Source organism: Ovis aries, chromosome 25 (genome assembly GCF_016772045.2).
Source record: "Ovis aries strain OAR_USU_Benz2616 breed Rambouillet chromosome 25, ARS-UI_Ramb_v3.0, whole genome shotgun sequence".
Taxonomy (NCBI): Eukaryota; Metazoa; Chordata; class Mammalia; order Artiodactyla; family Bovidae; genus Ovis; species Ovis aries.
In genome coordinates, this window is record NC_056078.1 from 23,494,324 (window position 1) to 23,522,015 (window position 27,692).

Below are 27,692 nucleotides of genomic sequence, written 5' to 3' on the forward strand. Positions count from 1 at the left end.
TTCTTAATTCCAGCCTCAGGGAGAAAAAACTGGATCAGAGAATTCAAGTCATTTGCCCTAAATCTCACGATAGGTTAGAACCAGAGAAAGATCTAATTCTCCTTCAACCTAACCTAGATTCCACTGTGAAAATATTTACTCTTGGCTGCTAATTAATACAAAAGTCATCAAAGCAAAATCATTGGAAGATGTGAGAGCCGAGGTGGGAGGAGAAATGGTGAGAATGACCTGCCTAATACAAAATGTTCACCATGAGGGTAAGACAACACAGGGAGCTGAGAATAATACTAAACACACAGCCACGCTGATGCGTATCACAAAACCTGAAATTGAAGGGAATTGAAGCCTTTCTTGTGAGACATTTCATCATTTTCTCAGTAATTGCATCAGCTTTATAATTTCTTCCATCACTGAGTCCCCAGTAGCCCTGGCATCTCCTCGTCTGTGATATGGAGGTGGTAGGTAATGGTGTTTGCCTTCAGGAAATTAAAGACCCCTCTCAATAACTGCATTAGTCATCCACACTTGCTGCTATGACTGATCTTGTAACCACAATCAGATCTGGGCACAGAAAGGATATGAAAATTCATAAGCGGGAAAGCAACCTTATCTTCCCCTGATCCAGCTCTCTCTTTACGAGAAATATCTGCAGAGTTTTTTTTTCACGTTTGTAATTTGCTCATCAAAGGGGATGTTTTTGACAGGCTGGTATTTGTCCATGGGCAACTAGGAACTATTGGGGATCATAGGAAATTGTGAATTCTGCCCAAATTTTCGAGATTTGCTCTGTTGAGTTGCCCTTTACTTAAAAAAGCAAAAATGTTTTAGAACTGTATTTCAACATTTCGGGACACCCAGAAGCCATAACACTGAAAAGAATATCCTGAGCTCATCCTGTCTCTGTGGAAGATACTAGAAGAAAAGTATATTCTGATTTTATTTTTGCTTTATATCTTGGGCAATCCCTGGTACGGCAGGGGGTCAGAGACAGCTGGTAAACTGTTCCATAAGCTTCAAACTGAGGTACTCAACAAAGTCTATCCTAGAGTGGAAAAGACTAAATACAAGAATCCCAATGAACATGAACTATTTTCTGGGTTTTATAATTCAGTGGCTCTAAGATCTGCAACTTCCCAAATTGCATCTGTTGTTTGCTGAACTATATGGTAATCTAATTATGTGTGTGTGAAAATCACTAAGTCATGTCTTTGCAACCCCATGGACTGTAGCCTACTAGGCTCCTCTGTCCATGGAATTCTCCAGGCCAGAATACTGGAGTGGGTAGCTGTTCTGTTCTCCAGGGGACCTTCCCAGCCCAGGGTTTCCCACATTGCAGGTGGATTCTTTACCATCTGAGCCACCAGGGAAACCCAATCTAATTCTAAATATACATATACATTCTCTGATCCATTCCAATAAGAAGTATTTATCTTACAGTATATTTCACATACAAGAAACTGTATGTAAAGCTATTCACTACATTGCTCTTTGTGTTTCAGGGGAAAATTGAAATAACCTGGAAAGGCTCAAGTAGAGCAAATTAAATAACTTATGGTTCACATAATGAAAACCATGTAGCAGATTAAGAAAAAAAAAGGTAGAATTTACATACTAAACATGGAAAAATCTCCAAGACATAGAAACTGAATAAATGAAAGGTATGCCACAGGATGGAGAAGGCAATGGCAACCCACTCCAGTACTCTTGCCAGGCAAATCCCATGAACTACCCATGAGGAGCCTGGTAGGCTGTAGTCCATGGGGTCACTAAGAGTCGGACACGACTGAGTGACTTCACTTTCATTTTTCACTTTCATGCGTTGGAGAAGGAAATGGCAACCCACTCCAGTGTTCTTGCCTGCAGAATCCCAGGGACGGGGGAGCCTGGTGGGCTGCCGTCTATGGGGTTGCACAGAGTTGGACACGACTGAAGCGACTTAGCAGCAGCAGCAGCAGCATGCCACAGGATAGTGTTCCCATTTGAGTAGAGAAAAGAACAGAAACACATGTATGTGTGTAATGCACAGGATATCTGGAAGGATATACCAGAAACAGCGCTTCTGAGATGGAGAATTGGAGGAAAGGTAACAAGGAGGGAAAGAGGCCACAGTTCTGTTAACTGATTATCACAAGGTTTAATATGTAAGAATAGTAATAGTACACTTAGTGCTTACTATGTGCCAGGCATGTACTAATCACATGACATACCTAAACTAATACAGCATGCCCCTTTTAAACTACAAGATATTCCGATATCTGTCTTACTTCACTAAATTTTCATCTGTGTTAAGTGTGCTAAGTTGTTTCAGTCATGTCTGACTCTGCAAACTCATGGACGGTAGCCTTCCAGGTTCCTCTGTCCATGGGATTCTCTAGGCAAGAATACTGAAGTGGCTTGCCATTTCCTTTTCCAGGGAATTTTCCCGACCCAAGGATCAAACCCATGTCTCTTACACCTCCTGTTGGCAGGCGGGTTCTTTATCACTAGTACCACCTTAAGCATTTTCATATCCTACACAAAGTGAAAGTTGCTCAGTCGTATCTGACTCTTTGTGACTCCTTCCAGGCCAGAATACTGGAATGGGTAGCCTATCCCTTCTCCGGCAGATCTTCCCAACCCAGGAATCGAACCGAGGTCTCCTGCATTGCAGGTGGATTCTTTACCAACTGAGCTATCAGGGAAGCCCCAATTGCTAGTACATGTCACATAATAATTTTCTCAAGAAATATGTGCCTCATTCATTCACTCATTCAATATCAAATATAAGAGAAACTAATTATCTTTTCCATTTAGAGATGACTTAAGAGCTTAATCACTTTCATGTAACATTATCTTTTCATAATCATTTTGCTATGCCATGAATTCAAGCCATAATTCAGTAATAAGTGGCTTTGAAAATGTGCTGTTACACATACATACAATTGTGATTCTGCTGGACACACTGGGGAATTCAAACAAATTACTGAGGAAAGTTGTCCTGTTTTCTTCTTACTTTTTATTCAAAGAGAAACACTCTTTCTTTTGATTGTATTATCAAAGTATAGTCACCTCCCTTTTTAAGTCTTGAGTTCAGGAGAGTTCTTAACTGTTTTAATGTGAAAGATCTCCTACTAAGTTAGATGAAATCAAGTAAATAAAGTGCTTAGCACAAGGCTGACCTATCCGAAATCCCTATTCAAGAGGCGCTATTTCTTTAGAGGCTATTTCTTATTTAGAGGCTTCAAATGGGAGAGGAAAGTAAACAAGAGCTAATGCTCAGTCTTGTCAACAGTTGGGAAATATGTCTGTGACAAAAGCAGAGCAGACTGGGGGAATGAGAATGTTTTTCCCCTCCAAAAGTCACTAAAAGTCATCAGTGCTGTAAATCAGACAGTCTAAGGGAAAAAAGAGGAAAAAATTAAAACCCTGATTCTTTAGATTCAAAAATTCAGTTATTCAATCTGGTATTTATTCCAGTGCCTACTTGGGCCAGGCAGGCATTATGACAGGCAACTATAGTCCAAAAACTCATTTTATTAATTTAACATGCAACCTCTTTTGAATTTACTTTCTGTTTTTGAAATAAACTTTGTAGACATGATAACAATGCCAAAATACATTTTACTAAAGTGGTAAAATGTTGATAGAAATAATTATTTAAATGGCTGGCCCTGATTTTTGGATTTGGCAAAACAACAAAACTTCAAATAATATTAAGGGAACCAACACAGGGTTGTATTTGTTTAAAAAAATTTTTTTTCATCTATGTTAGGTACTGAATTATGTTCCCTTAAAATTCATTTATTGAAGTCCCTGCTCCCAGTAGCTCAGAATGTAACCTTATTTGGAGAAGAGCTCTTTAAAGGGATGAAGTTAAAAGATGCTTTTAGGCATCCTTTCGAGTATGGGGTCCTGATCGAATATGACTGATGCTCATAAGAAGAAAGGCCTTTGTGAGGATAAAGCAGCCATCTGCTAGGCAAAGAGAGAGGCCTCAAACGAAACCAAATATGCATACACCTTGACCTTGGATTTCTAACCTCCAGAACCCTGAGAATTATTGTTTAAGCCACCCAGTCTGTCGTATTTTGTTATGGCATCCCAACAAACCCATACAATCTATTATGACACTATTTCATAAAAGGAAAGCACATTTTAAATCACAAAGGTAGGAAGGACATAATTTCTGAATTATTTTGCTTTTAAAAAAATCTTCCTATATTATTTTTTTTCACTTTGCTATAGAACAGTGAAAATTCTGTTTTGAACAAGGAACTCCTGCTCTAAAATCATTTTTATTCTTAATTTTTCATTCACTTCTTTCCACAATAAAAAGTAACCATCAACTACACTCATGAAAAACCCAGTAATTCCAACCTAAAAAGGACATATTACGTCATAGGTCAATTTTCATAGTTAGAATATAGTTTATAAATGTATCACCTGCTATATAATAAAAGAACTGTTGTGAAAACATGTTCTCAAATGAGTAATGTTTTAAATTTATAATTATTAAAATTGAAGTAGAAATACTTATTCAAATTATTTTCAAAATACAACTGAACTATAAATTCATTATGGGGACTTGCCTGGTGGTTCAGTGATTAAGAATCAGCCTTACAATGCAGGGGAGGCAAGTTCAATTCCTGGTCAGGGAACTAAGATCCCACATGCCTCAGAGCAACTAAGCCCAAGCACCACAACTAGAGAGCCCATCTGCCACAACTAGAGAGCCCATCTGCCGCAACTAGAGAATCTGAGTGCTGCAACAAAAGATCTCTCATAATGCAACTAAGGCCCAATGTGTGTGCATGATCAGTCACTTCAATCATGTCCAACTCTGCAACCCCATGGACTGTAGCCTGCCAGGTTCCTCTGCCCATGGAATTCTCCAGCCAAGAATACTGGAGTAAGTTGCCATTCCCTTCTTCAAGGGATAAGGTCTGATCCAGCCAAATAAATAAATTTTTTAAATAAAAAATTCATTATAAACTTTGGAAAGATTATTTATTTCATTCAATATACATAAGTAATTTCACATTTCATTTTAAGTTCAGAGTCACAAAACATTTCTTGTATATCTAGCACTAATAACGATCATGGAACATCAATGAAATATTTAACAACAAGGATTGATTTTTAATAGATATCTATAAATAACATTAACAGGAAAATACACATAATACAATCTGCTCTGGATCTAAGGACCTTAATCTACTTCAATATTGAAATAAATTAGTCTGAAAATTTTCTCATTTAAAAAACACATTGAGAGAATGGGTTCAAGGATGGAGGAATGATTTGGTACTCAGCAATTCACAAATATGACATTTTTAAGATCTGAAGAAAGACTGCAAGTTGGCAGCACAAGAAATGATCTCTCTCTCTCTCTCTCTCTCTCTCTTTCTTTCTTTTTATCTCTCCTCTATGGAACAGGGATATTTCATATTTCATAGTTTCTGAATTTCCTCAGGAGTTCTGAAGGAGCATCCCCAGACCAGCGGAAACGAAGGTGCCAACAGTTCACGTCTGCAAAACCTGTAGAAGAGAGAAGGGGATATTTTAAAATTAAAGGTGGGAAAAGTCAAGCTTATCATAGTAAAATAGCTTGTTCATAAGATTTCAAGCAATAAATGAAATGTAAGGGTAAGTCTTTGGTGTCAGTTTTTAGTATCTTACACAAATGGATAAACAGACTTTTGAATCTTTATGAACAGGAATTGATTTATGTGGATGATAGGACTTCACATGTTTAAATGCTTAAAAATAAAAGGATATTTATAGATGCTTCCAGTGGTAGGAATTTTGACAATTCATCTGCAAAGAAATTGAAAACTACTTTCAAACAGCTGCCAAAAGTAAAAGGTCAATGGAAAGAATCCCTGGAAATACAAATAATTTATTTAACAATAGTAAGATTGTTTTATTCTAATAAACAACTTTGTTGAAAACTAGAAAAAAGGTCATGTTCATTCTCTACTAGAGGAAGGGTCAGTTCAGTTCAGTTCAGTCACTCAGTCGTGTCCAACTCTTTGCGACCCCATAAATTGCAGCACACCAGGCCTCTCTGTCCATCACCAACTCCCGGAGTTCACTCAAACTCATGTCCAGCAAGTCGGTGATGCCATCCAGCCATCTCATCCTCTGTCATCCCCTTCTCCTCCTGCCCCCAATCCCTCCCAGCATCCGAGTCTTTTCCAATGAGTCAGCTCTTCGCATGAGGTGGCCAAAGTACAGGACTTTCAGCTTTAGCATCATTCCTTCCAAAGAACACCCAGGACTGATCTCCTTTAGAATGGACTGGTTGGATCTTCTTGCAGTCCAAGGGACTCTCAAGAGTCTTCTCCAACACCACAATTCAAAAGCATCAATTCTTCGGCGCTCAGCCTTCTTCACAGTCCAGCTCTCACATCCATACAGGACTACTGGAAAAACCATAGCCTTGACTAGACGGACCTTAGTCGGCAAAGTAATGTCTCTGCTTTTCAATATGCTATCTAGGTTGGTCATAACTTTTTTTCCAAGGAGTAAGCGTCTTTTAATTTCATGGCTGCAATCACCATCTGCAGTGATTTGGGAGCCCAAAAAAATAAAGTCTGACACTGTTTCCACTGTTTCCCCATCCATTTCCCATGAAGTGATGAGACCAGATGCCATAATCTTCGTTTTCTGAATGTTGAGCTTTAAGCCAACTTTTTCACTCTCTGTCACTTTCATCAAGAGGCTTTTTAGTTCTCTTCACTTTCTGCCATAAGGGTAGTGTCATCTGCATATCCGAGGTTATTGATATTTCTCCTGGCAATCTTGATTCCAGCTTGTGCTTCTTCCAGCTCAGCATTTTCTCATGATGTATGTACTCTGCATATAAGTTAAATAAGCAGGGTGACAATATACAGCCTTGACGTACTCCTTTTCTATTTGGAACCAGTCTGTTGTTCCATGTCCAGTTCTAACTGTTGCTTCCTGACCTGCATATAGGTTTCTCAAGAGGCAGGTCAGGTGATCTGTATTCCCATCTCTTTCAGGAAGGGTAAATTGGCAAATTTCTTCTAGCAAAATTCTTCTAGCAGGTAATTTGGCAATATTTATCAAACTCATTAAAATGTATAAACCTTTAAACCAATAATTCTACTTCTAGAAATTTATCTTAATGAAATAATCATGATGTGCCCAAGCGTTTAACTATAAGGATGTTTATTGTGATACCATCTATAAATGTTTCAAAGAAACAATCTAAATCTTTGTAACATAAAATTGGTTAAAAGGTTTTGATATAGTCATTAACAATTTTTAATATTTATCATTATAGAAAAATGTTCATAATATATTGCTAAGTAACTAGTAGTTAGGAAATAATTTTGACAGCATGATCTCATTCATAAATTCATTATTTACATGGGTATTTATATAAAAGCTTTTTTAAGTCTACAAGGAATTACCCCTAAATGTTGATAGTAGCTATTCCTGAACAGTTGCAATACATATGATTTTCATTCTTTATACTCTTTTTCTGTTCATCTGTATTTTTGTACTTTTCTACAATGAACAAGTATGCTTTATATTATTTTTTATGTTTAAAATACTGCCAATAAAACACAGGTTACAGAATAATACATAAAATATAGAATAATAAATAATACATACTTCACTGATATTTAAAATATTATCTAAATATCTAGCAGGAAAAATATACACAGAATAGTTGACAGTGATTATCCCAGGAAAATAGGATCTGCACTTTCTTTACAATTATCAGAGAAAAAAATCTGAAGAATTTCCATTTGGGGGAAAAGGCAAAAATAAAATTGTTTCCAACAACCTGTAATTGAAACACACACACAAAATATGTACAGTGATATCCTTTTCATCTTAAGTATACTAACATATCTTAAAAATATACCAAAATAGTAATGATAAATATTTCCCTAAGTGGTAAGACTGCAAGTTACTGTATTTTGTTCCTTTTGCTTGACCGTATTTTCCTCACATTTCTACACTAAATATATGTTATTTTGGGAATTTAAAAAAAGATGTTTTCACATTTGGGTTACCCTAGAAATAGACCTCAGACAAGAATTTGAATGCAAGTGGCTAATCTGGGAGGTGATCCCAACAGACCCTGATAGGGAAGTAGGGAAAGGAGCCAAGTCTATAAAAGGTACATTTTCAGGAAGTTACTACTCTGGACAACTAGGATTTGATCCCCTGGGGAGCCCTGGGAGACAATACGAAAAAGAAAAATCAAGACTTGTTCCACTTGAGGGGTGAAGGTGTTGGAGAACTTATCCTCCCACTCACATTCATTATCTGATGGCTACATCCACAGGGTATTTACTCCTTGGCACTTAACTGTCCGCTCACTTGCTGCCAAACCAGATTCACTGCCAGTGAAAGCCCTCTGGTGGGAGCCGTATGGTTGGCAATGCCTGGGAAGGCAGATGCCCAGAAGATATGTTGGCACATCAACAGCATCTGCTATGTTTGATTTTTTTTTTTTTTACTCCAGGATGTTATGCAATACTATTTGATTCTAGAACTGTATTTATCAGAAGGCACATTTATTGCATATTTAAATGAAAATAAAGTAAACATTAGATTGTCTCTTATGTGGGTTTTCAGATGCTGCGCTCCTTTTTTTCCTGGCTGCAATGAAGAGCTGGAAATGATGGGGGCTGTTTGATGGATGTTTACGACAGAAGAGGCATCAAAAGGCAAACTTCAAAGTAAATACCAAGCACTGCTTGAGGAAATCAACAAAAATGCTGAAAAGTTATGTGGGAAGCCACTTGGGGCTTGGTAAAGCTGACATGAATAATATTTCTTAAATGCTGACATTATAAAAATTTTCATTGCAGTCAAATGAAATTATAAATAAGCATGTAACTGTACTTTGGCATGTGAAAACCCAACTTTAAGGCACTACTCAGAACAGCCAATAATCTCTTAAATAACGTTAAGAAAATACTGGTATATGCAGCCTTCAGCAAAATTTCATAATTCTTATTCTTCAGTAGTAGCTTTCAGAACAGTGATCCTCTCCCCCTCTCACCCCCTTCACTTCCTTCCTTAACCATAGTATAATATACTGCATGATGTGAGGGTATCAAAACTGGCATCACAACTTGTTCAGAGTCAATTACAATACATCTACACTATGAAATATTTATCAGTTGTTAAAACCAATGAGTTCATTCTAAAAAAAGGGTCTAAGGAGAAACCCCATAGTAATAAAAGCTCACACTAAAAAAGCACTGGCCATGTACCAGGTCTAAATAGTTTACATATGTTATTTACTTCTCAAAAAGACCTTATAAGGTAGACACTAATATTTTAACCATTATAGAGAGATAAGAAGATATAAATACAGAGAGGTTAATTTGCTTGCCCAAGGTCACATAACTCAGCAGTGGAAAAAGCCAGGCTCTGGTTACAGAGTCTGTACTCTTAGTTACTGTGTAACAGAGAGAAATGTGCACAGTATAACCCTCACGAACGAACATATGCTTATGCATGCCTTTGTTAACGTAGAGAACCAGTGTAGAAGGAGACACACCGGGCATTTGCACTATTTACTTCAGGAAGTAGAAGCAGAGAAGGATGAGACACTAGGGTAGACACTAAGTTATTGTCTATGTATGATTCTTTGAATTTTTAATGTTTTTTTTGTTTTTGTTTTTTGGCTGCACTGCTTGAGATGTGGGACCTTAATTCCCGGACCAGGGATCAGACCTGAGCTCCCTGCCCCCTGGAAGTGGGGAGTCTTAACCACTGGACCACCAGGGATGTGCTGATTCTTTGAATTTTCAATGATAAGCTCATATTACTTTGAGGCTTTTAAATATCTAAATAACTTTTTTAAAAGAAAGAGAAAATTTTATAGAATCTTATGAAAGGGATTTGAGTGTGGCCTTAGTGTGAGGCTCTGACATGATCAACCCCCTCAATTCTAGTGAACTCAGAATAGGCCTGAATCTGAAATAAAAAGTCACAAGGAGGGCCTAGAGAGGTTCAGGAAGCACAGATCTGAACATTCCAAGGATAAATGGGAAGCAGTCACGTGTTTACCTGTATATGCAAACTGTGGTGGGTGGGTGGGTGTTTATATGCGTATGTTTCCCTGAAACACTTCTTGGGACATCTGGCCTTCTGCTTTGATCTGTTTGTTATATTATAACCGTTGCCAGTTATGAGGCTGATGCAATCAACTGCAGGCTCTACGAAAGGATCTCTTGGAAAACCAGCAGAGGCACCTGAATGAAGCACTAAGAATCTTTATTCCCACCAAGAAATAAGCATGTAAAAATTCTCACCAGAGTTTAGAAGAGACTATTTCTAGAAAGACTATAGTTCACCATAACCTATCTAATTACCTTCTTTTTTATAAGAAGATTTTGAGGACATTCAGGAAACTTCTACTGAAAGACTAGGGACTTCCCTGGCAGTCCAGTGACTAAGACTTTGCCTTCTGATGCAGGGGGTGTGGGTTCGATCCTTGGAGGGGGAGCTAAGATCCCATATGGCCAAAAATCCAAAGCATAAAACAGAAGCAATATTGTACTTAAAGGCTAAATTCTACTGGGGTGTTGAGGGTAGTTAGAGTGTGGATATATAACACACCTATACAAGATAAACAGATGGGCAGATAGACAAAGAAATCATAACCATAGCTAACAATTGCCCAGGGCCTGCTATAGGCAAATCACTGTCCTAAGCACTTTGCATGGATCACCTCATTTAATCCTCTTGGTAACTCTATAAGAAGGTACCACTTAGATCTCTGTTTTGTAGATGAGGAAACTAAAGTGTAAAGGAGTTAAATAACTTTCACTTCATTTCACTTCAGTCACTCAGTCATGTCCGACTCTTTGCGACCCCATGAACGGCAGCAGGCCAGGCCTCCCTGTCCATCACCAACTCCCGAAGTTTACCCAAACCCATATCCATTGAGTCGGTGATGCCATCCAACCATCTCATCCTCTGTCCTGCCCTCTCTCCTCCTGCCCTCAATCTTTCCCAGCATCAGAGTCTTTTCCAATGAGTCAGCTCTTCGCATCAGGTGGCCAAAGATTGGCGTTTCAGCTTCAACATCAGTCCTTCCAATGAACACCCAGGACTGATCTCCTTTAGGATGGACTGGTTGGATCTCCTTGCAGTCCAAGGGACTCTCAAGAGTCTTCTCCAACACCACAGTTCAAAAGCATCAATTCTTCGGTGCTCAGCTTTTTTTGTAGTCCAACTCTCACATCCGTACATGACTACTGGAAAAACCATAGCCTTGACTAGATGGGCCTTTGTTGACAAAGTGGTGTCTGCTTTTTAATATGCTGTCTAGGTTGGTCATAATTTTCCTTCCAAGCAGTAGGCATCTTTTAATTTCATGGCTGCAATCACCATCTGCAGTGATTTTGGAGCCCAGAAAAATAAAGTCTGACACTGTTTCCACTGTTTCCACGTCTATTTGCCATGAAGTGATGGGACTGGATGCCATGATCTTGGTTTTCTGAATGTTGAGCTTTAAACCAACTTTTTCACTCTCCTCTTTCACTTTCATCAAGAGGCTCTTTAGTTCTTCTTCACTTTCTGCCATAAGGGTGGTGTCATCTGCATATCTGAGGTTATTGATATTTCTCCCGGCAATCTTGATTCCAAGCTGACATGGTCTCCTTTGGTGTCTATTGCCAAGGACGTTGGGCCTCAGGTTGCATACATGGCTCTGGGCCTTTGGACCACCACCTGGCACCCAACTTGGCCCTTGCTGCTTGAGCTCTTTCATGTGCTTCTGGATTTTTAGGGGCTTCCCTCATGGCTCAGGCAGTAAAGAATCTGCCTGCAATGCAGGAGACCTGGGTTCAATCCCTGGGTTGGGAAGATCCCCTGGAGAAGGGCATGGCAACCCACTCCAGTATTCTTGCCTGCAGAATCCCTGGACAGAGGAGCCTACAGGGCTACAGTCCGTAGGGTCACAAAAAGTTGGACAACAACTGAAGCAACTTAGCACGGAATATGAACCCAGGTGGGTTAGCTTAGGAGCCAAGAGTTTAACCTTTGTAATACCCTGCTTCAGTGGACCTATACGTGGGTCAAATGTCTACAGAGCTACCTACAGATAATGTATCTTCTGAGGATAGTGCAGTGCCTTAGAATGCAGACTCTGCAGTCAAACTGTCTCATCTCAGACCCCTTTCCTGCCACATACAAGCTGGATAACCTTGAGAAAATTATTCAGCCTCCCGAGGCTTCAGTTTTCTCATCTGTAAAATGAGAATAATACTTGTAATGAGGATTAAATAAATTAACTCATGTAAAATTAATATTAAATAATAGATTTTAAGTAATAAAATATATGAAAAGAACTGCACACAGTAAATACCCAAGACAGGGATTTCGCTGGTGGTCCAGTGGTTAAGACTTTGCCTTCCAATGCATGGGGTGTGGGTTCAGTCCCTGGTTGGGGAGCTAAGATCCCACATGCCTCAAGGCCACAAAATCAAAACATAAAACAGAAACAATATTGTAACAAATTCAATAAAGACTTTAAAAATGGTCTCACATCAAAAAATCAAAAAAAAGTTTAAAAATAAGTAAATATATACATATATACCCAACACAAGCTAGCTAGTGTTTTTTCAGTAAAGCAGAAGATGATCCCAGAAATGTCTCAAGTTTTCGCTTGCAAGGGATGTGTTAAGGAATATATCTAGTTTCTGTGTCGATGCTAAGCATCTTGCAAGGTGCCAAAACAACATTTATAGTTGGTATTACTATGTAACTGGAAAGGTTGAGAATACATATGATATAAAACGGGTCTTTTAATCTCAGACCTCTGTTCTACAAAATACATGACATGACTTACCTGGAGAATCTGGATTTTGTGGGGAGAATGACTTCTCCACAGATTTGGATTCTTTCTGCTCCATTTTCTCTGTGGTTGAACCAAACTCCTCTTTCTTTATCTGTTTTTGCTCGTCCTGTTCCTCATTTTCAATTTTGTCAGTATGAGTCTGGTCAGATTCTTCCAACATCAGATCCTTTTTTCCTCTGACAGCCCAGTGCATTGACTACATTAATTGAAAGCAGATGTATAATATAAAATCCATATTATATAGTTTCTATAGTTAAAGTTCAATACGTAGTAACATTAACCTACTATTATAATGCTGATTAACAAAATGTTGGACTTGACTATTAGCCAGATATTAATCAACAAATTCAGATATTAATTGATTAATCCTCACTGATTTGGAAAACAAAGAATATGAGGAGAAATTTGTATCCTAGTATAAAGGAAAGGGACCAGCATCAGAGAAATTAAAAGAATGATGTTTTTCCAGAAAATTAGCCATAAAATTAGCATATGTCCAAGCAATTCAGTTCCTAGATACAAAGAATTGAAAGAAAAACTTACACACAAATATTCATAGCAGTCATGGAAATAATCCAAATGTCCATCAATTCATTGGATAAACAAAAATGTGGCACATCCATGCAATGAAATACTATATTACCATAAGAAAGGAAGAAAGTACTACAATGTGGATAAACCTTATAAATATTATGCTTAGGAAAAGAAGTCAAACATAAGAAGCCACATTCTGTATAATTCCAGAATAGGCACATTCATACAGATAGAAAGCAGATTAGTGGTTAGCAGAGGCTGGGTGAGAAGGGAGTAGGAAATGATTGCTAACAAGGACAGGGGTTTCCTTTTGGGGTGATGAAAAAGATTTCAAACTAGACAGTGATGATGGGTGAACAACTTTGGGAATGTACTTAGTGCCACTGAAACGTACACTTTTAAATGGTTAAATGGTAGGTTTTATGTGTATTTTAATATCAAAAAAACAAACAACTGGACTGTGTACCTTGAGCCATGCCAGAGATTAAACCTACTACTGTTGTGACCTTCCTTCCAGCCATGATCAATGCAGAGCTGGCAAATATTAGAATTCTGGATTATACATCTTCTCTTTAAGAAAACTCATGGCACAAGCAGTTGTTGTTCAGTCACTCAGTCGTGTCCAACTTTTTGTGACCCCATGGACTGCAGCACGCCAGGTTTCTCTGTCCTTCTCCATCTCCTGGAGCTTGCTCAAACTCATGTCCATTGAGTCAGTGATGCCATCCAACCAACTCATCCTCTGTTGTCCCCTCCTCCTCCTGCCCTCAGTCTTTCCCAGCATCAAGGTCTTTTCTAATGAGTCAGGTCTTTGCATCAGTGACCAAAGTATTAGATCTTCAGTATCAGTCCTTTCAGTGAATATTCAGGGTTGATTTCCTTTAGGATTGACTGGTTTGACGTCCTTGCAGTCCAAGGGGCTCTCAAGAGTCTTCTCCAACATCACAGTTCAAAAGCATCAATTCTTAACTCTCACACCCATACATGACTACTGGAAAAAACCATTGGTTTGACCCTATGGACCTTTGTTGGCAAAGTAATGTCTCTGCTTTTTAATAAGCTGTCTAGGTTTATCGTAGCTTTTCTTCCAAGAAGCAAGCATCTTTTAATTTCATGGCTACAGTTACCATCTACAGTGATTTTGGAGCCCAAGAAAATTAAGTCTGTCACTGTTTCCATTGTTTCACCATCTATTTGCCATAAGGTGATGGGACTGGATGCCATGATCTTAGTTTTCTGAATGTTGAGTTTTAAGTTAGCTTTTTGACTCTCCTCTTTCACCTTCATCAAGAGGCTCTTGAGTCCCTCTTCGCTTTCTGCCATAAGGGTGGTATCATCTGCATATTTGAGGTTATTGATATTTCTCCCTGCAATCTTGATTCCAGTTTGTGCTTTATCCAGCCAGGCATTTCACAATATGTACTCTGCATATAAGTTAAACAAGCTGAGTGACAAATACATATTTGACGTACTCCTTTCCCAATTTTGAACCATTCTGTTGTTCCAGGTCTGGTTCTAACTGTTGCTTCTTGACCTGCATACATGTTTTGCTGGAGTTTTCTTTAAGGAAACTCATGGCACAAAGCAGGAAGTTAGTCAATATTTAATGTGAAATATATGTCCTAATTTTAAGTTAATTCACTTCAAGTCCAGTTACAATCAAATAACAAGAACTTTTAAAATATCTCTCCATTTGGTTTTTTTTAATGATATTATGGATTTCCCTCAGAGAAGGCAATGGCACCCCACTCCAGTATTCTTGCCTGGAAAATTTCATGGACGGAGGAGCCTGGTAGGCTGCAGTCCATGGGGTTGCGAAGAGTAGGACACGACTGAGCGACTTCACTTTCACTTTTCACTTTTCTGCATTGGAGAAGGAAATGGCAACCCACTCCAGTGTTCTTGCCTGCAGAATCCCAGGGACGGGGGAGCCTGGCGGGCTGCTGTCTCTGGGGTCGCACAGAGTCGGACACGACTGAAGTGACTTAGCAGCAGCAGCAGCAGCAGCATGGACTTCCCTGGTGGCTCAGACGGTAAAGCATCTGCCCACAATGCAGGAGACCCAGGTTCAATCCCTGGGTCGAGATCTCCTGGAGAAGGAAATGGCAGCCCACTCCAGTATTCTTGCCTGGAAAATCCCATGGACGGAGGAGCCTGGTAGGGCTACAGTCCACAGGGTCACAAAGAATCAGACATGACTGAGTGACTTCACTTTCCCCTCATTCAATGATAGAATTATTCTGGAGACTTTTTATGAATGTGCCTGTATACATTATGGAAGTTTTCTGAAAGAAAACACAAGAAACTACAATGGTAGCTTTCTGGGAGAGGGAAGTAGAACTGAGGTATGAAATAAAGGTGGACTCACTTTTTATTACATATCCTATTGTACTAGTTTTCTTTTTTAAGTGTTTTATTATTTTTTAAGTTACAGTTTTAAAAAATCAGGGACCATAAATCAAGTGTTGGGCATTCCCCCATTGACTTCTGGCTAAACTTTTATATTTTTAGACAAACACAAGATTCAAAACACTTGAAAACTCTCCCCAGAAACTCGATATCCTAGAATGGTGTCCGATATACTTGGTAGTGGTCCTTTGCCAAATAATTTAACTGTGTAATTTTTCCAGCCTAGCTCTGGCTACTGATGGTGATGTCAGGAGTGAGGAAAAAATGAAAAATGGATCTTCAAAATGGAGCAAAGGTAAGAGACAGTTACTTTTACCCATGCATGCTTCTGGACCCTTTTCACATATGTCTTATATATGTATTTCCTTCTCTCTTTTTTTGGCTGAGCTGCATGGCTTTCAAGACCTTTTTTCCTTGGCCAGGGATTGAACCTAGACCATGGCAGTGAAAGTGCCCAGTCCTAACCTTGGGACTTCCAGGGAACTCTCTGTATTTCCTATTAAGATGTTTAAAACTGGATGGATGTGTAGATAAATCAAAGGGAGAATAGATGAATACAGAGTAAGAAATAGAGTTTGCTGTATCAAGAATATTCAAGTAGAATAATTAGCTGTGGCATAAGCCAAAATAATAAACATAACTGTTTCTTGAAATCTCATCTGATACTGTGGGATGCTGTTCCTAAAGCACTACTGAACAGTAACCTCTGTTACTCAGAAACCGAAGAAAAACCCATAAGCCATGTATTGGGGCAAATTAAAACCGTAGAATAAATTATTTTCCTAATAATGAGGATATTGTTTTCCTGTACTAAAAAGAAAAAAAAGAATAAAAGCAAAACAAGAGCACAAAGCAAAAACAAAAACATTGATTTTCTGAAGTCCAAGGCTTAGTGAATAAACTCAGAAGTTGTGACATTTAAAAATTGTGCCAAAACTCACAGAAGGGGCCACTGCCTCTGCTACACACCCATCCCATGATGCAAGGGACATCAGGCTTTTCATCTGCAGTGCACTCAGATGAAACTCTCTCAAAATACTGCAGCTGCCAACTCCTTCCCAGAGCACCACTTTATTTGCCAGTTTGAACAAAGCAACATAGGGAGGCGGTGGCCCATTGCATGTGGGCTTGGCCATGTTTGCTCACCCAAGCAACGTGAAGGGGATGGGGCGGGGAAGGAGCAGGGATCATCAGGATCTTACAGAGCTTAGAGTGATACCATCATTTCTTACCACTTGTCTCAGGAGCACTAACACTGACCACATAGACAGGAACCAGGAGAAGCACCTCATCAGAAAAAAGGGAAAGTACAACCTGGTAAAATGCTTCCTTGGAATCTTAAATAAATCTGTTCATCATCATTTTTTAAGAGAATTTAGAAATGTTAATAATATGGTATTTATGAATACCAGCCAACATGATCACAAATGGGCTTCCCAGGTGACACTAGTGGTAAAGAACCTGCCTGCCAATGCAGGAGACTCAGGAGGCTCAGGTTCAGTCCTTGGGTCAGGAAGATCCTGGGAGGAGGGCATGACAACACACTCCAGTATTCTTGCTGGGGAATCTCATGGACAAGGGAGCCTGGCGGGCTATAATCCATGAGGCCACAAAGAGTCAGACGTGACTGAAGTGACTGAGCACACACATAACAAATAGATGATCTCAATTAAATTAAAAGGCACAAAGATACACTCAAATATAGATAAATAAATATATATGTAGATACACATACATAAAATATACATACTAAAGGGCAATATAGCCTTGTGCACACCCTAAAACCATAAGGATATTCAAGCCTTCTGCTTTGATCCAACCAGAGAACTCACTTCTTCCCACATTCAACCTGTCTCTCCTCAACTGCAAAGGAGCATCATCCTAATTCCTCTTCCCCAAAGAAAGACCCCGTAAAGCAATGTCATCATTCAGTGTAACCGGCTCTCACGCTAACAAATGATGGGCAGAAAACACTGGAAGGAAATGCATCAAAATACTAATGGGGTTATCTTGGCATGGCAGCATTATAAAGTCTTTTTTTTTTCTTTTTATATTTTGGTGTCTTCTAAATTTTCTCTGACAAGTCTATATATATGTACAACTAGGTTTTAAATTTTTAATGAAGGACTTCCCCAGTGGTGCAGTGGTTAAGACTTCTCACTTCCATTGCAGGAGACACAAATTTGATCCCAGGTAGGGGAATTAAGATATGGCATGCCAAAGGCTGTGGCCAAAAATTAAAAATTAACAAAATAAAAATTATATGGAGTTATGATTGCCAAAATATATTAAGGAGGGAGCTTCTGGGTACCAGTAATATGTGTGTTGGGGAGAGGAATGGTTACAAGTATAGACTTCACAACTGTTTACTAAATTATAAATGCAGGTGTTGAGCATTTTTCTGTAGGTTTTATTTCAAAATAAAAGTCTTAATTTTAAAAAGAGGCAATGGCTTCAGCTGGTGTAAAATATAAGCTAGTTTTAGTTTGGTTGGTTTGGATCTGTTGTTATTGTTTTGTTTGCTTCGTTTCTTGGGTTTTTTGCATGTGCAAGGAATAGAGGAGACTGGCCAGTGGCTTTGTCTGTGGAGGGCAAAGGATATTGAGAAACTTAGTGAAAAACTGAGAGTAAGAAATGCAAACTTTCAGGTCCAGAGAACTGAAAACGTGAGCTATATGTGTCACAGGTCAGCTAGGTGGCCTGAATACAATATCTTGACTCTCTGTCTCAGTACTTCTCTCTCAGAATAAAAGCGCCTACAGTCTGCCTTAGATGACGGCATGAGGATTAATGACTGACCTATAGTAAATACTCTGAAAGCATTTGTAGCAACTGATACAGCATGGGACACTTTTAACAGCTTATGAGAATGTTTTTCTCAGAATTTTATTGTGACTGTGGCTTTGCTGTAACCCTTTCCCCAGAAGCATCCTCAAGCCATTTTGGAGGAAGAACCATTCACACCGTGGATCCCTTGGGGTAAAACCATATAATAAGACAGTAATGATTTCCCTAAGATTCTTTAAGCTGGAAAGGTATCTGTTTTCAAGTTATTCCAAGATCTGAAGGCCACCGTTACTGAAGTCCCCACTTCATAGTCCCTTTTTTAAAACCAACATTACATATCTAGATTTAAATTTCCCTCTTTTAAACCAATATTACGTATCTAGGCTTAAATTTCCAACATATTCGTTGACCTGATCGAATTCTTTTTTAGTTGTATAGTTGCCTTACAATGTTGTGTTAGTTTCTACTGTACAGAAAAATGGAAGAGCCATTCATACATATATATCCTCTCCCTTTTGGAGACTGATTTATCAAAAGTTTTACAAGTTAAACTATCAGGAGGAGCTTCTAAAAAGGAAAAAGGAAAATCAATAGCTGGTTAAGTGACAAGGACTTGCTGTGGGGAAAAAAATACAAATTAGAGTTTCATCACCATTGAATGATAGAAATGTATCATCCCTGAAGCTGTGTGAGGAATTCCCTGTAGGAGATTCTCATGATAGGAACCTGTGTGATGCTGCAAAAGTGCATTGTGATTTGTCCTTAGGGCAAGCAAACATGCAGATATGTTTTAGATAAATGTCACCTAAAATTTCAAGTCCTGAATTATAACCACTTTATCGTCAGAATGGCGTATGTAGTATATCTAGTCCAAATACCCTAATGATGATATTTATCTACACAATGGTAGTGATCTAATAGGTGCTGAACAATACTGGGTATGACAATTGTTATTAATTTCTCTAGAGTAGTGAGTGTGAAAGGATGGACAAAAGATGCACACACAAAAAAAAAATGACAACTAAAATGTTATAGAGAACCTTACTTCTGCATGTGAGGATCGCATGCAGAAGTCACTATGAGAATTAGAACAGAAGGGAATGAAAGGAAGTTACAGAAAGTCTATCTGGGACTTCCCTAGTGGTGCAGTGGTCAAGAATCCACCTGCCAAAGCAGAGGACATGAGTTCAATGTCTGGTCCAGAAAGATCCCAGGTGCTACATGACAACTAAACCTGTGTGCCACAGTTACTGAGCCCATGTGCCTCAACTACTGAAGCCTGTGTGCCCCGAAGCCCATGCTCCACAGCTAGAGCAAGCCCGACACAGCAACAAAGACCCAGTGCAGCCAAAAATAAATAAATAAATAAATAAATAAAATTTTTTTAAAAAAGAAAGTATATGCAGTGAGGTACAAAACACATGAAACTTGGTATAGGGGTTTCAAAGTTCACTGAGGAAGAAATACAGAAACAGCATGGTTGAGCCCAAACAAAGACTGTGCAAGGAAAAATGTCACTGCTGATTTAAAGTGGAAAGATATGCATTTCATCATTTTTGTACCACTAATGAAAATAAATCCCGAACCAAACGCTAGCCCAGCATAGTAGTTCAACATTGCTGACAAGACCAATAATGCAGCCAGTAAGATCTGAAATGTAATTATTGTAAGCCCTCAAACACTTCATAATTAAACTAAATTCTAAGCAGAAATGATGTGTTTGGAGATAGGCCATTAGTATTTAATGGAAAGACATCTGCAATATAAATTAGAACAGGGACTTGGAGAAAAGTTTTTGAAAAATCCACAGCTAACTTGATATTAGCAGTTAAAATTAAGTAATACAGTTCAGTGGGTCACCAAGAAAAATGAACTATAAATCAAAAGGCATTAAAATAGCAAGGGTCACTAATTCACTAGCAGTTACAGTGTATAACACTCAAGAGAATAGAAATATGGTTATATAGAGGTGGCAGAACAATGTTTAGTCAGAGTTAACAAGGAATTTTGGATATACAAAATGTAGAAGAAAAATCCTATTTTTGAGTATGTGAAGCTAAGTCACTATTTTTTTAAAGATTTTCTAGATATTTTGTTTGTATATTCAACAGTCTTATGGTTAGTCCTTCATAAATAATTAACCAACCGTAAACAAATCATATAAATATACACTGCATTCTAAAATGAAATGAAGAAAACCATTTACATGTTATATAGAGTGGCTTTCACTATATACTTTGAGAGTTTTGCATTGTTCTTCCCCATCACTTCAAAGACCCTCCCTCACTGGTACAGGTCATTTATCAATGAAAAATCAATTTGATCAAGTCTTGTTTAAATAAAAACTATTAAGAAGGAATCTGAACATAACCCTGAAGAACTGGAATTTAAGAGATGTGAATCACTTTATACACTTATTCTAACATGTCCCTGAACACTTCCTTATAAAGGTAACTTCTCCATTTTTAAGTCTCATGTTATAGAAAAGTATTCCTGTAGGGAAAAAAAAAAAGGCAGATTAAAAAAATCATGTAAATCATGACTAAGAATGTAGAAACCTTTAAAATTACATTCTCTCTGCAATCTACAATGGTCCATGGAAGGACAAAATAAATATATAACATAAAAGTTATAGAGATTATTTTATATTCGGTTTTTTTAATGGCGTGGAAGAAAATAACAGAATGGTTTTAAAAGTCTCTCTGCATCTATCCAATAATTCTTTTACCAAAATAATAACAGGAATAGTTTACAAATTTCTTTGATTAATCAGGTCCTGTTTTTATTGACTTTATTAAGTTTTGAAAAGAGAACAAGCTCATATGAACTAAAAAGATGGAGCATATGAATTTGCATTGGTTCAAACTTCAGCAGTGTTGTATGAGCAACTTGAGAAGCACAGTTATCAGAATGTATCAAACAATAGATGATAACAGGAAGCATATGTATATACATATTCATGTATACAAATCTACATATACATATACAAACAGCCAAAGAGACTGAAAAGCATAGTCAGAGATTCTTCTGACCCTGATGTATTGCATTTCCTTTCACAAGATTTTGTGGATACTGCATTGTATCCAGATTCTACCAGCTTCTTGGTCTTTTCTCTCCTCTTGTCCACTGACACTTTAAGCTACTGGGCTGTGTGCTGTGCTTAGTTGCTCAGCCATGTCCAACTCTTTGCGACCCATGGACTGTAGCCTGCCAGGCTCCTCTGTCTATGGGAAGTCTCTAGGCAAGAATATTGGAGTGGGTTGCCATGCCCTCCTCCAGGGGATCTTCCCAACCCAGGGATCGAAACCAGGTGTCCCACATTGCAGGCAGATTCTTTACCATCTGAGCCACCAGGGAAGCCCCTTTAAGCTACTATGTGAGTCTAATCCAGGGCAGCCTGAGCTTCAAAAATTCCCTTCATCCCAGCGAGAAACCTACCATTTTCACCGAGTCACTCAAAGCTTCCCACTGCTGGAATGACATTGATATCTGGCTCCTTCGCCACTGGTCATAGCGGGCTCGACTTGCTTCATTAGTCAAAATGTCCTTTGCCTTCTGCAGTTTCTGAAAAGTCTCCACTGGAAAACAAATCAGAAAATGAGCATGCCCCAGAGGAGTTATTTTAAATGCCCAGTCAAACTGATCTCACTGAAATATGTCTGTTATTTACCAGCTATGTAACCTTGGGCCAATTCACTTCATCAAGCTTTCTTTTCCTCGTTTATAAAGTGTACCATAAGGACAAGTGAGATAATATATGCAAAGTACCTGGTTCACAGTTTATCCACTCCCTTTACTGAGCTCCAGTGATGTGACAGGTGCTATCCCAGGTGCTGATGATGCAGATATGAGCAACAGACATAATTTATCTCATGGGATAGACATTTACAAACATTGGATAAGTTACAATCTTTTCTGTGTGTGTGTGTGTGTGTGTGTGTGTGTGTGTGTGTGTGTGTGTGTGTGTTCAGTCACTCAGTCGTCTCTGACTCTTTGCAACCCCCTAGACTGTAGCCCGCCAGGCTCCTCTGTCCATGGAATTTTCCAAGCAAGAATACTGGAAAGCGGTAAAGAATCTCCCTGCAATGCAGGAGATCCAGGTTCAATCCCTAGGTATGGAACAATTCCCTAGAGGAGGGCATGGCAACCCACTCCAGTACTCTTGCCTAGAGAATCCCATGGACAGAGGAACCTGGCAGGCTGCAGTCCATAGGGTCACACGGAGTCAGACACGACCAAGCAGCAGCAGCATGGAATCTAGAAAGATGATACTGATGAACCTATTTGCAGAGCAGCAATGGAGATGCAAACGTATAGAACAGACTTATGGACACTGTCAGGGGTTGGGGAAGGAGAGGGTGGGACGAATGGAGTGAGTAGCGTGGAAACATGCACACTACCATATGTAAAATAAATAGCCAGTGTGAATTTGCTGTGTGACTTGGAACTCAAACCAGGACTCTGGTGACTATTCTGTGACTAGGGGGTGGGATGAGTATAGTTTCTTGTTCACAACAACCTTATCAAGTTCATGTTATTAATATTAGTATTATTCACATTTTATATGATCTAAAGAGCTAACTGAGGTTAATGTAACTTGTCCTAAGCTCCAAGTGATGGAGCCACAATTCAAATCCAAGCCTGCCAGGCTCTCCAGCTGGTGCTCACCAGGCTACACTTGACTGCCTCCTGCCCCTTCCATTTTCCTGCAGTACATGTTACCCTCTAATCCCCACTTTCTCCTTCATCTCTGAGGATAATGAAAATGTCATCATTCATCACTAAGATCCAGGTTGTGCCCTTGAGAAACTTAGAGTCTAGTAAAGAAGCAGACATATAAATAAATCATTTCAGTACAGTGTGCAAAAGAGAAATACAGAAGTAAGATTAATTGTGCTTGAGGGGTCAGGAAATGCTTCACTAGTTTCCTCTACACTTGGGGTCATCCTTGACTCTTCTCTTTCTTTCACATCTCATTTCTAATTCATCAACAAGCCCTGTTGACTGTATCTGTGGAGTCAGTATACCTTTAAACTATACCCAAGCTTTGACCTCTTGCCCCTGCCTCCACTGCCATCACTCTAGTCCAAGCCACCATCCTCTCTTGGCTGGATGATTATATTAGCTGCTCAACTCATCTCCTTGCCTTTGCCTTCCTTTATCTTCTACCCAGCAGTCAGAGTGGTCTTTTCAAAAATAAGTTACATAGGGGATACCCTGGTAGTCTGGAGACTGGGACTCCACACTTTCATAGCTGAGGGCCTGGGTTCAACTAAGACTCTGCAAGCCACACAGCATGGCCAAAAAAGGGAGGGAAAAAAAAGGAAGAGGGGCTTCACTGGTGGTCTGTGGCTAAGACTCCACATTCTCAATAGAGGAGGCTGGGATCATTCCCTGACCAGAGAACTAGATCCCACATGCCAGAACTAAGAGTTCACATGCTTCAACTAAAGATCCTGTGTGCCACATCTAAGAATCAGCACAGCCAAATAAATAAATAAAATTTAAAAAATTTTTAAATGATCTTAAAGAAAATAGAAAGTAAAAGAAGTCACATAATATCACTCCTCTGCTCAAAATCACTTCCATTTTTACTTTTCATTTTTGTTGGAATTAAACTGAAAATTCTCACCATGGCTATTAGGTCTGACATGCTCTGCCTGCTCTCTAACCTTCTCTTCCTTCTCCAACTTCATTTCCTCCTACTTTGCCCATCTCCTTCACTACAGCCATAGTAGCTGCCCTGATGTTCCTTGAGTACACCAAGCACACTGCAGCCCCAGGACTTGGAACTTGCTGTCCTTTCTGCCAAGAACACTTTACCCTAAGCACTCACACAGCTTACTTCTTCCAGATGTCAGCTTGGGTATTGTCTTGTTGATGGAGTTTTCTCCAACCTTCTACATAAAATAGCTGCCCACCCCATCAGCCCCATTCCTTTATCTCCCTTACTCTGCTTTACTTTTCGTCATGGTACCTGAGTGTGTGCTAAGTCACTTCACTCATGTCTGACTTTGTGCGACGTTATAGACTGTAGCCTGCCAGGCTCCTTTGTCCATGGGATTCTCCAGGCAGGAATACTGGAGTGGGTTGCCATTTCCTCCTCCAAGGGATCCTCCCAATCCAGGTATCGAACCAGCATCTTTTATGTCTAACCTGCAATGGCAGGAGGGTCTTTTACCTCTAGTGCCACCTGGAAAGCCCCCATGGTACCTACCCCCTGACATTAGGTACAGTTATTTGTTTATAATCCTCCATGAGAATGCAAACTCCATGAGGGCAGAGACTTCGTTTTGTTATATGCTGCCTCCCTTGTACTAAAGAGGTGTAGCAGGTGCTCAAAAAGTATTTGTTCAATGAATGAATGAGCAGAGGCTTCCAATCTGAATGTGAATATAAAGATGTTCATAGAATGCTATTACCTAAGCTACAAGCACCAAAAGAGTGACATGCCCTTAAAACATTTTGTGAATTAGGCACCTTTTAATAGTGTTAGTGGGAAAAATAATTTAAATTATCCTGAGAGATGCTTAAAAATACCTCATGGGAAGTAGTCAATGTCCTCTGAAACAAAAGATGTTAGGACAATGTATAGTCAGTACTGATGGTACCACCATACCAATTGTGAAACTAATGAAATACTTCTGTACCCCAGTTGGTAAAGGGCTACTGTTCCTGAGCTCTCATCCCCCAAAACCACTACTTCAACTATTCCTTCAGCAACCAGAGATACTGCCCAACATGGCAGGGTTCCTCCTGGACCCTGTCCAAAGCTGAGCAGCACAGGTGCTTAATATATCATTAAATATTTAATATCACTGCTGGAGGTAGTAGCAATTGATGGATTAAAAGGAAAATCCTAAAGGTGGGGCTATTGAAAGAGAAGGAAAACAAATACATAAAAAACATCTTGCAATAGCTGCCAGCTCGAGTGAGTAATCCTTCCTGTTGCTGACGACAATGTAAATGTACCAAGATATAAACGAGATGTCACTTTTTCCAACAGAAATAAAAAGCTCATTAAATTATTACCACGGATGCACACACCAGTGACTACCAGAGCAGAGGTTGTAAAAATTTACATTTTTATCTACGATTCACCTTCTCTTTGCACATTATTGTTGGCCTCATTTTTCAGAGTTTCCGGAATGAAAGAAATTATTCTTATGTCAATCCCTCAACAGCAGATGATAAGCAGAAAGCAAAAGAGACCTTACCTTTCCTGTTAGGTGGCCTTTTCTTTGTTCCACACCTTCACCACATTTAATAAAAATGAGCTTGGATTTATATTTGTCCTTTAATATACCATCTAATCAAATGAATCATACAAGATAAACATGTACCAGTTCTGGGAAGAGAGATTTCATTTGATAAGCTTATACAAGCAAATGATGATGGAATACTTAAGAAACATTCCAATTTAACGCCAGATCTGCTTTGAAAATACAGCGGTCCTCTTAATTCATATTTCACAATAAAAATTATATTATTATAATAGCCACATTTTAACTGTAGGCCACTTAAAATTACTTGAGAAATAATAATGAGAAGAAGTCAGGATATGCTTTGAAAACAATCTGGAGGAAAATATATCCACTGTTAACAGTGGTTCTCTGGCAAAGAGAGATAAGAGCAGACTTTCACTTTCAACATTATTTAATACCGTATGTTATTTTTATTCTAAGAGAAAAAAAGCAATAAAGAGTTTTCAAAGTAGGAAAACATTGAGAGATTGAAAGATTTCAGTTAGTAAAAGACAAAGAGTTCCCCTTCTTCAAATATTCAGATGTCTCTGAAGCCTGTAAATCAATAACAAAAATACCATTTCACAGGTCCTTAAGTTAGTCTGAAATCTCTTCAGGGTCAAAGGGAAGTTAATAAAGGGTTGACTTGAAACCATTAGTGTCACACACACACACACACATATACACACAGGACTGGCATGAGCACCAACCTGCGGCTTTTGATCTCAGTGACTCAATTTCTATAGCATGACCAGTCCTGCCTGCATCACCCACTGCAAAACGAGGATCTCAAAAAGCCTTAGATTTAGAGTTTTTTTATGAGAGAAATGGCTAATATTTACTTACAAAAAAACTGCCCCATTTTGTTAAATTTTTATCTTGCAGTACTTCATAGAACAAGTACACTGAATCATAATTGCCGACATCCATTGAGTTCTTCCCACATGCAAAATACCTCATTTAATCCTCACAGCAGATACATGAGATTCCCAGGTGGCGCAATGGTAAAGAATCTGCCTGTCAAGGCAGGAGATGCAGGAGACTCAGGTTTGATCCCTGGGTCAGGAAGATCCCTTGGAGGAGGGCATAACAACCCACTCCAGTATTCTTGCCTGAAGAATCCCATGGACAGAGGAGCCTGGCGGGCTACAGGCAATGGGGTCACGAAGAGTCGGACATGACTGATCAATTGAGCACACCCAGACACAGAAGAGGTGATGATATGCTATTAGTCTCCCATTCTGCCTAGGAGAATGCTGAGGCTCAAAGAGGTTGCCCAAAATCAACTAGTTCATAAGTAGGAGCTAGGAGCAATGCAGACACACAGACCTGTGTTCTTGTCTACTACTCCATCATACTACCAAACCAGTCGTTTCAATGGCAATGGTTGAGACTACATTTAGCAAGCCAAAAAGGCATATTACACAAGTTTGATTTCTTCTATCTGCATTTGCTCTACAGGCTTAGCTTTTTACCTTAATGAAATGTGTTTCCAAAATCTGTCCAATATATTCTGGATTTCAGTCAAGCTAAAACCAGCATCAGGGTGAATTTTTGTTTCACATTTTAAAGTATTTTTTATCAGTAACCTTAACCCTTCTGCAAGTATGTAAAGAACGACTTAAATTTTCAGGAAGTCATGTTCATCCAAATTAAGTAAATAGACGCTTGAACATGTTTGAAAACAATTCCTATCCAAAGGTTGAATCATCTATCTATTGCAAGCCTGAACAAAGGAAGATATTAGTGTCTGTGTATCTTTTCATTTTAAACAATATTTACACAGTCCAGTGTTTCTCTGAACAGGAAACCTTCAGGTCCCCGTACATGGAACTCCCGTCACCATGGCAACTAGAATGGCAATGACTGCACAATGA

The 27,692-nt window shown here is 39.0% G+C and overlaps 1 protein-coding gene across 1 annotated transcript in view; it reads right to left on the reverse strand.

Annotated features, from left to right (window-relative positions):
* Positions 1-4,969: 4,969 nt before the first annotated feature.
* Positions 4,970-27,692, reverse strand: part of DNAJC12 (DnaJ heat shock protein family (Hsp40) member C12) — a 42,375-nt gene continuing 19,652 nt past the window's right edge. Inside the window, exons 4-6 of the mRNA XM_012105161.5 lie at positions 22,010-22,149; positions 12,833-13,037; positions 4,970-5,517 (exon numbers count right to left, since the gene is read on the reverse strand). Of these exons, the coding sequence (XP_011960551.1) occupies positions 5,423-5,517; positions 12,833-13,037; positions 22,010-22,149 (440 nt within the window). The 3' untranslated portion in view covers positions 4,970-5,422. The remainder of the gene's footprint in view (positions 5,518-12,832; positions 13,038-22,009; positions 22,150-27,692) is intronic.